Source organism: Mobula hypostoma, chromosome 24 (assembly GCF_963921235.1).
Source record: "Mobula hypostoma chromosome 24, sMobHyp1.1, whole genome shotgun sequence".
NCBI classification, from domain to species: Eukaryota; Metazoa; Chordata; class Chondrichthyes; order Myliobatiformes; family Myliobatidae; genus Mobula; species Mobula hypostoma.
Window position 1 is genome coordinate 24,655,244 of NC_086120.1, and position 15,209 is coordinate 24,670,452.

At 42.5% G+C, this 15,209-nt stretch overlaps 1 protein-coding gene across 1 annotated transcript; it reads left to right on the plus strand.

Annotated features, from left to right (window-relative positions):
• Positions 1 to 225: 225 nt before the first annotated feature.
• On the plus strand, positions 226 to 14,724 carry LOC134337576 (plasmalemma vesicle-associated protein-like). Its single transcript, XM_063032716.1, has 6 exons — positions 226 to 649; positions 2,433 to 2,478; positions 4,192 to 4,844; positions 10,417 to 10,471; positions 11,101 to 11,170; positions 12,666 to 14,724. The coding sequence occupies exons 1-6, from the start codon at positions 287 to 289 to the stop codon at positions 12,694 to 12,696; spliced, it is 1,218 nt and encodes a 405-aa protein (XP_062888786.1). The 5' UTR covers positions 226 to 286; the 3' UTR covers positions 12,697 to 14,724.
• The last annotated feature ends 485 nt before the right edge of the window (positions 14,725 to 15,209 follow it).

Sequence of the window (15,209 nt, forward strand, 5' to 3'; positions counted from 1 at the left end):
GCACCTTGGAGCTAAACTAAACACTCGTCAGGGATTATGAATGAGGGCACTTCCTGTGCTGTGCTGGGAAGCAATGCTTGCTTATTTCTGGTCCCTGGAATACATGACTTTCAGGAAACGGTCTGACAGTAGACTGGACTGAAAGACCAATCATCTTGAGTGGTGGATGGTTGATTGTGTTCACATGTAATTCGCAGCTGTCCATCAGCAGATCACCCCACCCATCCTGTTCTTCAGTATTGTAGAATATTTTCTGGAGGAGCTTAGCAGTTTGTGAGCTCCAGCCATGGACCACAACAGCTACCCAATGAAGAAACTGGGCTATAACACAAAGGACTACAACACAATGAAACCCAACAGCTGCAGTTCCTATTTCCGGTACTGCCTCCTGTTCACCAGTCTCATCCAGATGCTGATAATTTTGGGGCTTGTTCTTTTCATGACCTATGGAAACACCTACAGCAGCCACCAATCTCACCTTGAGACCAGTCAGAACCAGTCTGTTCAGTTGATCAGGGAAGTCCAAAGCCAGAAAGGTACCATCAAAAGCCTAATGAAGAATCTGACAAGCTGCAATTATGAGAAAGGCAATCTCACAGAACAACTGAAAATTATGAACAAGACCATGATAAGGTGGATTTTGCAGAAGGCAAGTATTTTTTGATTCATGAGGTGCATAAAATTATGAGGGATCTGGAGAGTGTGAATAGGTAGGAACAAGTTTCCTTTGCGCTGTGAATTACCAGAGGACTTAAATCAACAAGTGTTAATTAGAGGGGAGATGGGGAGACGTTCTCTTTTACCCAGAATGTGTCAAAAGCTTCGAACTCTCGATCTGAAAAGATGATAGTGGTAGAAACATTGAACATGTCTAAATTAGGATGGGATAAGCATGCAAGAAGCCCTTCAGGTTTACAGACTGAAACTTGGGAAGTGGGATTGGGTTGGATAATGCAGAGAAGAATAGCCAAATGGTCTTATTTGTAGCTATTGATGTCTATGACTCAGTAATTCTGTAACTGTGCAGTATCATGCCTTTTGCAACAACAATACAGCAGAATGTACTTAAGGAGGCTATGAAGTCTATAGCAGTTTCACATAAATAACTCTAAACTGAATCCCCTTATTTACCTTCTCTCCGGAGCCATGCAAATTCTTTCCTGTCAGATCCTTATCCAGCTCACTAGCTAGAATTGAACCTGCGTCCATTGCTACCCCTGACCTATCTCTCTTGGTTTGGAGTCAGGAGTCTCCCAACTCTCAGCTCTGGAGAGTTATTACACCAACACTGGTATCAGGCCACATGAAAATGTGGCCAAAGATTTAGTCAAAGACTGAGGCTCTAAGGAATGTTGTAAGAAAGGAGAGAAAAGGAGGCTTGGGGATTGGCAGCAGAAGACATTACAATCATATATTTGAGCTGCATTCCAGAGATTTGAAAGCAGAGTTTAATCTGTTGATCCCAGTCCCAGAACTGGGGGTGTTGTAGTGCATTGAGGTACTATACTTTGATAAAGGTTTTAATTTTGTTGCCCGTGGAAGAATTAAAATCTGAAAGGAAACATCAAACTTGATTGGGTCAAGGACTGTGGAAACAGACAAACCATTGTCTTTGATCTTGCCATGAGGTCGAAGGAATGGAGGCTGCCGTTTTGTGAAGCGGCTCTGTGACCTCCATTTTGTGGACTGAAATTGCTTGGCTTGATTATTGTTTCAAAGTGGACACGATGATGTTCTTGGTAATCTGCTGGAACAGAGATCATTTCCAAATCCATTTCTGTTTCCAAAAGGTGTTCTTTGGTTGGATATAGCATGCAGGCTTGTGACTGTTGGGGTCTGGGTCTGCTCTGAGTGATTCAAGCTGGTTGCTGGTTTAGTGACTGACTTTAAACAAAGAGCCATAAATTACCAGTTGTCAGTTGTTACTTGCGGAAGAAGGTCAATTAATGGATACTGGCTTGGACCGGAGCCAATGAGAAGGTGATAAAGGTCAGTCAGTTAACCCATTGCCAATAACACCGAAATGCAACAACTGGTAAGGATTGAATATAAAAGCAGAGGTTTTCAGATACCAAATAGCGATAACTCTCTCCAGAGACCCACCATCACAAGGAGAAACGCCCGTGCCAGGAGATGGGAGGAGGATCAATCATCTGGCCAGTGGAGATACCCTATTTCAGTGTTATAAATTGGAGAAGTGGTCTGAGTGAGTATTGATACAAAGAGAACAGTATAATTTATGTTCTAAGTTGTTGAGGCAAGGTCAACAAAGTTTCATTGTTGTTTGTGAATAGACAATAAAGTGCGAACTTTGATTAATCAGAACCACGTTTAATACCACCGGCATATGTCGTGAAATTTATTCATATTATTTATTCAGAAAAATTATTGTGTGCTGAATGATAATAACTCTCTTTCCTTTTTATTTATAGAATTACACGGATTATTTTAATTTACCATTCGACCGCTATTTTGAACGTAAGTCACTGTAATTAACATCTGCTGCATCCATGGGTAATGTAAGGAAACTTCTTGTCATGGGAATATGAGATTCTTCCCAACAAATTTCAAGATGAAGATTCATAAGACCAGGAGCTCAAGATTTAGCCCAGCAGGAAACTAGGTTGAGGTCAGCCATGATCTCATTGACAGGGTAGAATTAGTGGGACCTTTAAAATTACATTACATAATTACCCATCGTGCAAAAGGCTTGCATGGTGTGGAATTTGTTAGAAGTACAGTATTTAAGAAAGCTTCCTCAATCAAACAGTGGGTCCTGCTAGACAGGATGTAACACTAGACCTTCTCTTAGGGAACACGGTAGGTCTAGTGACTGGCGTGTCAGTGAGAAAGCACCTAGTGACCAATAAATATAATTATGGAAGTATACAAGACCAGTCCACAAGTTAAGGTCTTAAATTTGGGCAGGGCCAATCTTGGAGCCATTAGGCAGGAACTTGCAGAAGTTGATTGGATGAGACTGTGTGGCATGCGGGAAGTGTTTATAAGCAGGGTATCAAGTGTTCAGAGACAGCATCACTTGTTAGGGAGAATGACAAGTCTGGCAGATCTGGGAAACCTTGCTTAATGAGGGATATTGAGTCACTGGTCAGAAAAAAAAAGCATACATCAGATTTGAGCAGTCAGGATCAAGTGAATCGCTCAAAAGGTATAAGAAGTGTAAGAGTACACTAAAGAGAGAAAACAGGAGGGCAAAATGGGGGCTCGAGATAGATCTAGCAGGAAGGGTTAAATAAAAATCCCAAGAGATTCTGCAACTATATTAAGAGTGAAAGGGTGGCCAGCGAGATAATCGGTCCCCGTAATGACTAGCATGGCATTCATGTGTTGTGTCACAGCAGTACAGAGTTCAATGAAAGTGGTGCTACAGGTAGATTAAGGTGAAGAAGGCTTTTGGCACTCTGACTTTCGTCAGAGTGTAGGAGTGCAGGAGATTGAGGAGTGATCTTCCAAAGTTATATAACATCATGAGCGGCATTGATAAGTCTTTTGAATACAGGGAATATAAAAGTAGAGGGCATGAAGGAGGGTTTAAAAGGCACCTGAGAAGCAACCTCTTCATGCAAAAGGGTCTGAAATGGTACGAGTTACTGGAGGAAGCGGTGCAGGCAGGTACAGCTACATTTAAAAGGTACAAGCATAGGAAACACTGAGGGGAAAATGAGCAAAATGTGGACAAATACGATTAGCTTAGATGGACATCTTAGTTGGTATGGATAAGTTGAGCTGAAGGGCCGACTTTCATGCTGCATTACTCTATTACTCTTTGACTTTGATGATGTTGAGCAAATTCAAAGAGCGAATAACCTCAGTCTATACAATAGTCCTAGAAATCTTTGATATACTTTGTACTTTCTACTTCCACATGAGAAGTCATTAGATCACACTGGATGGCAGACATATCAGAGAACACTGTAGTGCAGTGTTCACATTCCTTTCCATCTACTAGTGGTGGTAATCCTACTATGTAGCAACTCAGCATGCTTCCACAATGCATTGATACACTACGCTGTTCCTGAAAGCTCTGGCAGACTGTGCTCCTAAAGTATTCTGCCTGACCATTCCTATAACAAACTCTGTACTGTAACTGCTGAATATGAAAACAGCAGGTAGCAAATGTTAATGCTGTTTTCACATCTTTCGTAACTCCAAACATCATCTTATAAACAGAATATTTCAGCTTGAAGAGAAACTGCACCGATCTCCAATGGAAGTTTGAAAAGTGCATGTCTGATCAACAATTCAAGGAGAGGAGGGACAAACTGAAAGAGAGAGAATTGGAAGAGCAGATAAGAAAACTGTATCAGCAGCTGTGGGACATTGAAGGAAACTGTACCTCTATGAGCAAGGACTTCAGGACTACACTGAACGAGGCCAAAGCAAATTATGAATCAAGCTTCAGTAAACTGACCTCAGGAAGGCCATTCTATAGTTCGGACATAAGAGATCAATTGGACCAAATCAAAGCCAACTGCAGCCCGGTTTCATTAAGTTTCGAAACGGAAATTCAGCAGCAGTTGTCCAGAATTGACAGAGAAATCCAAAGGGTGCTGTGGACCAACGTTGATCAGCAACAGATGATCAATACCCTGAAAAAGGGAAACGAAGAGTGCAAGAAGGGTGAAGCCATAAAACTGGATGATAATACAAAGGAAGTAGAGAAACTTGTGGAGGCCAACAAGCAGTGCTTGGGAAGGATGATAGAGGTTCAGCAGCAGAAGGATGACTTGGAAAATCGTCTGAATAACCTGAGGAACAGACAGCAACCTTATCATTACTCATTTAACAGAAGAACCGTCCCATCCTTTGAATCTTCCTGCCAGGTGAGTGTATGTGTGTGTTTTATCCCGTGGCAAGGTGTCTTAATTTCACAGTGTCACAAAATTTAGTGGTGGAAGGATACTTCCCACCCTTCCCTTGAAACGAACCCTGGGCACCCACAGATATGCAAGTTAATCCCACAGAGGGGAAATGAAGAGAATTGTCTTCAGGTGGAGAGTTGTGAAGTTCTGGAACTGCAAGAAGAGAAATACTTTCTCATTTGGCAGCATAAAAACATAACAAGGGTATTCAGGTTACTGAGCTGCAAGTCTACAAAAACACAATGGGCCAAGTGGCCTCTTGCATTTGTGAATCTACGCTTCTGTAAAGTTTCGATCCGAATCTATAAAATCACAAGTCACAGAAAAGTTTGACATAGAAAGAGCACATTCAGCCCATCATATCAGTGCCAGTCAAAACAAACGCTAAACAGCCGAATCACAATTGCAAAGATATGATCCATACCTTCACAGGACATAGATTTTCAAGTATTCATTTGCTATTTTCCTCAGTACATTAAATTCAAGCCCCTGAGTTAATATTCCCTCTATCAGGGACCATACAACATATCCTTCGTAAACCACTGTTCCCTGGCCCATTATAATTTTACACACCTTAGTTAGAATCAGGTTCATTACCACTGATATACACTCAGAGGCCAATGTTTTAGATACTGGAGAAGAAACCAGTGTGGACTTCTGCTGCTGTAGCCCAGCCACTTCAAGGTTTAACATGTTATGTGTTCAGAGATGCTCTTCTGCACACCACAGTGATTATTTGAGTTACTATCGCCTTCCCATCAGCTTGGGTCAATCTGGCTACTCTCCTCTGACTACTCTCATTATAAGCCACTTGCACCCACCAAACTACCACTCACTGGATGGTTTTTTGATTTTTGCACTATTCTCTGTAAACTCTAGAGAAAGTTGTTTGTGAAAATCTCAGGAGATTAACAATTTCTGAGATAATCCGAACACCCGCTTGCTACCAATCCACAGTCAAAGTCACTTGGATCAAATTTCTTCCCCATTCTTTCCCATTCCAAACAGCAACTGAAATTCTTGACCATGTCTGTATGCCTTTACGCACTGAGTTACTGCCACATGATTGGCTGATTAGATATTTGCATCAGTGAGCAGATGTCTAGATACAATGGCCACTCAGAGTATATCATGAAAATTGTTTTGTGGAAGCCATACAATGCAATACATAAAATTTAATATGTTACAATAAATAAATAAATGGTGCAAAAGAATAGAAAGTTAAATTCCATCAGTCTTGCCTACTTCCAAAGGAAACAATTCCACCTTACTGAATCATTCCCTCTGGGTTAAAACTTTTCCAATCTTGGTGACATCCTCACAAATTTTCCATGTTAACACACCTTTCCTGTAACTTATCACCTTAAATTTACACAGTATTCAAGTAATGCTCAAGCAAGCATTGCATAAAATTCTAGCATATTCTCTCTGTTCTTATATTTAATATCTCATTTAATAAAGAAAATTATCTAGTATGACTTCTAAGCCACCTTATTTACCAGTGACACACACAAAATGCTGGAGGAACTCAGCAGGACAGGCAGCACTTATGGAAAAGAGTAAACAGGTGACATTTTGGGCTGAGACCCTTCATCAGGACCGAAACGTCCACTGTTTCCTCTTTTCCATAGATGTTGTCTGGCCTGCTGAGTACCTCCAGCATTTTGTATGTATTACTTTGATTTCCAGCATCTGCAGATTTTCTCTTGTTTGCTATTTACCAGCAATGTCATCTTTAAGAATCTGTGTATGTGTACTCAGAAATCCGCCATATTTCCATATTTAAGTACTTTTTATCTGTCAATTTTTGTACTGCTACAGACAAATTGCCTTGCACTTCTCAGGATTAAATTCCATTTGTCATTTTCCGCCAGATGTCCTAGCCATCTGCAGAATAGAGCTTCCCTCCTCACTCTCAATGACACGCGCATTTTTTTGTATCTCTGCAGGTATTTTCACCATGCCCTCTTCAATTAAGTCTAAAATACACAACAAAGAACAAGCGACTGCATATCTAGCCACAGTGCCCCAAACACCTATCAGCCCATATCCTGCTCTGCCTGCCGCTGAGCTGATGCTCACACGCACACACAAATCACAATACTTAAAAATGGAATCTGTACAAACAGCAGACAGCCCCAGAGAGGCTGTGGAACACAATGGGAAGAAGCAAGCCCCAATAACTTTATTAGATACAACTTCCTTCCCATACTTGATTTGGCTTAGGGTTTTATTGCTTTAACTCCATTGGAGCTTTTCTCAATCACTTCCTTGACTATTATAAGACAAAGGACATGTATTTCTATAGAAACATACACATAATGCTGGAGGAACACAACAGCTCCTGTAGCATCCATGGAGAGGAATAAACATTCAACATTTTGGCCAAGACCTTTCATCAGCACTGGAAAGGAAGTGGGTAGAAGCTGGAATACAAAGATGGGGGTGGGGAAGGAGTAGAGGCTAGAAGGTGATAGATTAGTTCAGGTGATGGGATGGGAAGGTGGGTGGATGGGAAATGTGAGAAGCTTGGAGGTGATAGGTGGAAAAGGTAAAGGTCTGAAAAAGAAGGAATCTGATAGGAGAGGAAAGTTGTCCATGGGAGAAAGGAAAGGAGGTGTGGCACCAGAGGAAGGTGATAGGCAGGTGCAGAGAAGAGAAGTGGTAAGAGGGGAGCCAGACTGTGGAATGAAACAAGAGAGAAGGGAGAGAGAGAGAAATTGCTGGAAGTTAGAGGAATCTACGTTCATGCCGTCAGGTTGGAGGCTACCCAGACGGAATATTAAGTTTTGCTCCCCTGATCATGGCAGTAGAACCATGGAGTGAATCATGCTCTCAAAGTAAGTGGCCAACAGCTCATGACTAAAGAGTACGGCGAGCCTTTGGAATTCTGAACTGAGTGGTTTATGGAGATTCCGTTATTGAATTTGTTGGAGGTGTTTGGATGTTTGGGAAATTAAGAGATATTGTTGCTGAGATCAAAGATCTTACAAATCCCTCATATTCCTTATGATAAGAAAGGAGGCCATTTCCCAGTGAGCCTATGGGATTGCCCCCAGAGCAATCTCTTTCCACCACTTATTGCCTTTCCACCTGTTGTCCCTCATATGCTGTCTAACAGACCCTGGATTCCCCTACCACCCACCTACCTCTGTTAGGGGGGTAATATGCATTGACAGCCAGCGTGTCTTTAGGATGGGGCAGGAAACAGGAGTACACAGGGAAAACCCACACACTCACGGGAGGACATGAAAATTCCACACTGTCAGCATCAGAGGTTTCTGAAGCTCTGGGGCATCTGCACTACCCACTACAGCACCACGCTGCTCATTACTGAGTGATAGGAATATATGGTGTTCTAGGATGGCTTCCCCTATCACAGGTCTATGGATCCCTTGCTTAATGGTACTGTATTGGTCAATGGCAGAACAAAAGGTTGGGAGCTCCTGCATGACATTTCTTCACTTATGTGCGATACTGACCAGTTGAAATCTTTTTGGGTGCTGGCAACTTCCTGTCCTCTTCCCTGACAGTATGTAGCAAAAGCAGACATTCTCACCGGCTTGGCATTATTTACTCAAGTATCTGGAGAGGGGTTTGACCCTGCTTTCATCATACTCAAAGCTGACACTTTAACTGTACGGTGGTGGTCAAAATGGTCCGGGGTCTCAGTGTGACAAACCTTGGCTCCTTCTGTATCTGGTCCCCACAGGGAAGGTCATATTTATTAATAGAATAAAAAGCCAGTGACTAATTGTCGCCTCTTGAGTCTGCCAGTGAAGCCGGATCTTTCATCCTTTGCTCGCCCCTGGAGGGTGAGGGATCAATGCCAGTGTCTATTGTTGCTGCATCCTTGCCCATGGTTTGACGCCTACTCTGAAAACTTCCTGCTTCCTCTTGGCAGCAGTTATTAGCCAACCTGTGACCCTTATCCCAGCAGCCCCGACGGGCTCTTCCTAATGAGCTGATCGCAGATGAACACCTATCTTCAAACAAGCACTCAGTAACAAGCGACACTGCTCCAGGACTGACATTGCCATCTCTTACTGTTCCTCTCCCCCATGTGCCTTTATTCAGCTTCAAGCCACCTCTTTTCTTTACCTCAACCCTTCCCTGAGGGAAGTGGATTGCATATTCCCACAGCTTTCAGGGGACACAAGTTTCCACAGAATTCCCAGCCGGATTTTGAGTGACTGTTTAATATTAGCAGCCTCTGGCCTCGCACTAGTTACATATGATGTTGTAAGAATTCATTCAGACCATTACATCCACACTGGCCAAAAAGAGGGACCATTCAGTTCCCCATTTCTCAGTTTGTCCCTTTAAGGGATACAGCCTTTCATGTGCTCGAGCACACACTTTCCTCAATAGGCATTTCAGGGAGAAAGTTCCCAGATTCCTGATGAAGAGCCTGAACTATTGACTATTTGATTCCCTCCATTGACGCCGCCTGACTTGCTAAGATCTACTAGCATTATGTGTGTTGCTTTGGATATCCAGCATCGGCAGAATCTCCTGTGTCTCCTGACTCTTATTTGAGGAAATACCCTGCCAGCTTTCCACCCATAACACCCATTGTCTAATCATCACCCGTCAGTTATCCACTTCCCTGCTAAGCAACAAAGCTCCTTCCTGTTCATCATGTATTGGCTTGCTATTATTTTGCTGATTTCTATTAAATCTCCCCTCAGTTTCCTTCATTCCAAAGGAACCAACCACAGCACAGTGAACCTCTCAGTCTTCAGCATCCTTGTAAATCTCACCCACTCTCCACTGAGCCTGCTTCCAGGGCTGTACACAGTGCTTTAGATATGGCCTAACTAGTGTCATCATCTTCCTGCTCACCATGTCCCAACTAACTAGGGCAAGTATCCCACAAACCTTCTTAATCACTCCATCCATGTGTTCCCATGCCCCCACATTAAGAGATCTGTGGATACCATCCCATGATCTTTCCCTAGTACTGCTTTGTATCCCAACTTTCATCTGAATTACCTTACTTTGTTTGCCCTCTGCAAGTGTAAAACCCCGCATCTTTATTCCATTTGGCTGATTCTCAAATCTCCAATCTTTGGAACTGCATTCAGAATGAGTTTATTATTGTCACGTGGTGCAGTGAAGAGCTTGTCTTGCACACTGATCATACAGATTAAATCATTACACAGCACATTGAGATAAAACAAGGTAAAACAATAGCGGAATGCAGAATAAAGTGCAACAATCCGCAGCAAAGGTGCAGTGCAGGTAAACAATAAGGTGCAAGATCATAACGAGGTAGATTCACTAGCCTAAACTAACACAGAGTGCCTACTCCTATCCCACAGAGCTAGGACTGGGAGTTTCCTGTCCCACACTAATGTAGATCCTAGGCTGCCTCCAGAGGGACGAGCCCATGCCTGTGCTATACTTAGAAATGCTCTGGGCCATCCTGCCCCACAGCGAAGGAGATCCTGGCCATTCCTGTCCTGGTCAACCACAGGCCCTGGGTGAAAGCTGCCATACTGTAACTAATTACTTGTTTGTATATAAACAGGAGAACGTCAACCTCTTGCAAAAAATGCTGGATTTACTAAATGACCAATTGGCAGGTAAGGAGCCGGAAGATTCTGTACCTACCATTTGAACTCACACGCATTTACCTACACATAATTTGCATCAGCATGTTGTACAGGTAAAAAGGCCCTTCAGCCCATTTACTCCCCATTGACGGTTATGCTACACATGAGCCTTCTTCCACTCCACCCATCACTGCGTCCTTCTATCTCTCCTACCTTCCTGAATCTCCTCAACTTTTCATCAACTTTTCCAGGAAGCTTCCATAAAAAGGTTGTTAGACACAACCTACCACACACACAAAGCATTTAGACCCATTTCACCCATGCAGCTACTAGTGCTGTTCCTCCATATCTCTGGCAACCTGGGTTCAAGCCCAATCTCCAGTGCTAGCTGTGTGCAGGCTGCATGTTCTCCTAGTGACCCTCTGGGTTTTCTTCCAGATGCTACAGTTTCTTTCCACATCACACATTAATTAGTTCATCATGTCAGCTAACTGGCCAATGCAAAGTACCCTTAGGAGAGCTAGGTGGGGAATATTGGAGGAATATTTGAAAGGAAGAATTATTGGGGAAGACACCAGCCATGGGCTTTGAGGCTGACCGAGAGTACGAGAAGAATGGAGAAGGTGTTTATGTAAATCATGTTTCTGATGTTATCCTAGCCATGTGGCGGAAAGAAGCATCCATGGACCTGAAGCTGAAGGAACAAGAAGCCAGATGTTGGAACTGGAGGTAAGTTTGTGCTGAAATAGATGCTTTCTTCCTGGTGATAATCCCCTCCTCCCTGATCACGCTCTGTAACACCAATTTACCAATAATCCTGACCCTATACCTCAACCCCACATCCCCCCCTCAATCATTGACCATAAACTTGACCCTATAACCCCCACCACCATACCACACCTGATCATGGTACACTCTCTCGTTCGTTCACCAACCTATCTCACCCCGCTGACTATAACCTGATGTCGTCTTTCACCCGCGTGACTGTACATAACCATGATCCAGAACCTCCTCTGTGTGTCAATGACGATGACTCTGACCTGTAATCCCAAGTAACTAACCATATCCATAATCAAGATCCATCTCTGTCTGGAGTCACTGATGATGTAATTGACTTCATACACCTCTCCTCTATTTATACTAAATCACCCTTGACCTCTCTCCCTGTCATCATTCTTTCTGGGGTCTACTGAGTAATGCTCAGAACCTACCACATGGCTGCTTTTCCACCTCTGTCCTGAAGTGACAAGAGTTTATCTCTCAGTGAGGGCATCATGCTCTGGCCGGGATCTATGCCGCAGTGAACTGCACACTTTGCCCAGAGAGTGATCGGGGGTAACAACCCAGCATAATCTCTGGGTGATGTTCTGAAAGGGTTTTCAACTGAGGCTGGCTCTTAACACACTGCTGTACATCGGGACATCTTGTGGTCTCTGACATCTGATAGAAGGATGAAAAAGTATAAAAGACATGCAGAGGATAGATACAGTCTTTTGTCCAGGTGGATATGTCAAATACTAAAGAGTGCAGGCTTAAGATAAGCGAGGGGGATGTTAGAGATTTGCAAAGCACATGTTTTTACATCTGGATTGATAGGTGCCTTGAATGTGCTGCTAGGGAGCTGCCAGAAGCAGATATGATTGGAATTTGTAAGAGACTTTGTGTAAAGGCCCAAGAAGAGTTTATTCATGTAAGGGACAGTTAGACAAGACACATGAACATGATGAATAGATGGATATTGACCATATGCAGGAAGATGGGATTAGTTTAGATTGGTACCATAATTGGCACAGATTGCGCTATGCAGACCTTTTGTTCTAATAGAAAAAATTGGGGAAGTAGTGGGAAAACTGGGAATAAGTGATCAAGAAAAATGTGATATGCAGCAGGAAAATAATGGGATTACCTGATGGGAAGAAGAGAACATGTGATTTGGAAATGGATAGTAGAAGAGTACATTGGTTGTAAAGTGTTGTAAAGAATAGAGAATAAGGACTATTGACTGATGGGAATTATTTGTTATTTTATCCAAGGAGATGACTGGCACGAAGGTGTAATGTTGGTTCTCTAGCCCTAGTTGTTTAGTAGTGGAGTCACACACAAGCCCAGTGCAAATGTGGTTGGGAGAGACCCTTCTAAGTTGGGCATGAGTGAACAGAGCAATGTAAAACCAGATATTGACTAGTGAAAATTATTCACATTTAAATATTGATCTGTTCTCCAGGATGTCAGAATATCGTGTGAAGACACCATGATCTGCATGAAGTCAGAGAGAAAACCCTCATCAGTATCAATACATCCAGTGGAATCCTCTTTTTCTGATACTTGTGATACACACTCTACTATCTTCTTAGTGTCTTGTGTAGCTATTGTTGTTCCTTTTCACGGCTTGAGGTGCATCGGGTGCCATATTTTTTTCTGTTTCCTCAGCATTTGTCTGTTTTTTAAAAAAAACACTCAACCCAACACATGGGCAGTGAGACTCATTTGGAATTAAATTAGTGGTTTGGGAGGAGGGGGTAAATATTGTTAATTTATGTTTGGTATTGAGGTGTGGCATAATGGGGTCCCATGGGATTAGTTTGGGATTATGCAGAGATGTCAGAGAGAAGGGGGTATAGGATTAATTTGGGGATGATTCAGTAAAGTGGGAGAGAAGAGGGAAGTGGGATTAGTTTGGAGTACCCGGAGAGCAAAGCCTTCAGCTTCGATAATATCCCTGCTTCAATCGGAGTTGTGGAAAGCCAAGGGCTAACTTTGCACTTGAGGTTTTTTCACTTGATTTATATGTAATCATGAGGAATCAGGAACAAATCCCAGGATCATGATGTATAATTTATCTGAAGTTGGACTATACCAATAGAAACAGTTCTTCCCAAACCTTCATTCCAAACAAGCCAAACGAAAAGAATTCAAAACATCAACATGATTGGTCTGGGCAGTGCAAATAGTTGGCAAATTGGCAAAGTACAGATTAAGGTGCCCTTATCTGGCCTCAGGTTACTGATTGGACAATCTGCAAGAGATGGTCAGTAATTCTGTCACAAGCAGGGCAAAAACTTGGGAAACAGAATTCCATTTCCAACAGCAGCCAGTGTGTGTGATATGCAAGGACTGGGATAACAGGATTCCAGTGGGTGTCGTGTGTGTGCATAATGCTTTCATAACGAGACTGAGGATTTCCTCTGTTGCATTTGCTCATGTGGCAATTCCTTAGGTATGAGAGAAAATTGTTCATGTTTCAAGTCAGTCTGACATCTCATTCTACTTCAAAGATGGCAAACATAAAGAAATAAGCAAAATATTAATGAAAAGATGTTAATCACTGTTAAATATTAACTATTGATGTTAATCCAAAAATATTAACCATCAAATACTAACTAACAAATGTTAATTAATGAATGTAAAATAAAGGATTTTAACTCGGTTTTTACTCAATGCTGGGGTGTGACAAAGTTGGGAAAGCCAACAATTACTCCCTGTCCCTATGTGCTCTCAGGAAAGTGCTGGTGAGTTGTCTAGAACAGCTACAGTTCTTCATATGAAGATCCCCCAAATAACAATAGTTAACCAAAAGTTATTAACCAAAGACAGTTAAGTACAATACGTAATATCTCAGTTGCTAATTCAACCCCTGATCTGGGAACAGTGGTAGATGTATTAACAAGTTTGATCCTCTAACAGACTAATTTTCCATTTGGCTTGCAAAGTCTAATTTTTATTATTTGTTGACACACAGCACGGAACAGGCCCTTCCAGCAGCCCCCGACTTAACCTCAGCTTAACCGCGGGACAATTCAGAAAGACCAATTAACCTACTAACCGGTGCGCCTTTAGGACTGTGGGAGGAAACTGGAGCATCTGGGGAAATCCCATGCATTCCACAGGGAGAACGTACAGGCTCCTTAGAGGTGACGTTGGAATTGAGCTCTGAACTCCAATGCCACGAGCTGTAATAGCAATGTTCTAACTGCTGTGCTACCATGTACTTACAATATTTCTTTCAATATCAATACTATTAAATACAAGTCTCTCAGTCCTCCATGTACTGGATCCAGAATCTTTACTTCCCCTCTCCAATTATCCTTCCCACTTCTTATGCTGTATCCCTCTCCCACCTTTAATTCTAACTGACAGGATTTATATTCAAAGGAGTCTGTGGGCAGCGGAAGGGCTCCCTGGTTAACTTTGATGACAATTGTAACTGGCATTGAAGAAGTTTGGCTCCGGGCTGCCTACGGCACTGTATTGTTCAAACCAAAGGATTAATAAACAAATGCTGAATGCCACTGTTTGCTGGAGTGTGATTCACAGATAAAAAATTAAGAATAGGCTCACACGGTATGTGAGACTGCATTTACGTTCATTGATCTGGGCAGTTGCCTTTTGTTTCACATTAGTGAAAAAAAATGTGAAACAAACATTAATGTGTACTTCAGCTCCAATTAACTGCCTCTGCGCTAAGTCAAGGACTTACAGAAATCCAAATCCATCAGAAGAGGCCATTCAAAGGATCTGGTCTGTACAAGGTCCATGCAGAATACACACAATGTGCTGGAGGAGCTCAGCAGGCCAGGCAGCATCTATGGATGGGAATAAACAGTTAACGTTTTGGGCCAGGGCACTTCATCAGGACTGGAAAGGAAGGGGGAAGAAGTCTGTTTAAGAAGGTGGGAAACTGGGAATCTGATAGATGGAAGAGATAAGGGGCTGGAGAAGGGGTAATCTGATTGGACAGGGTAGAAGACCATGGAAGAAAGGGAAAGGG

Excerpts from the sequence above, each read along its gene's own strand:
- LOC134337576 (XM_063032716.1), top strand. The coding sequence starts at position 287 with ATGGACCACAACAGCTACCCAATGAAGAAACTGGGCTATAACACAAAG. Across the intron at positions 650-2,432 it reads TAAGGTGGATTTTGCAGAAG|AATTACACGGATTATTTTAA; the intron begins GCAAGTATTTTT and ends TTTTATTTATAG. Across the intron at positions 11,171-12,665 it reads GCCAGATGTTGGAACTGGAG|GATGTCAGAATATCGTGTGA; the intron begins GTAAGTTTGTGC and ends TCTGTTCTCCAG.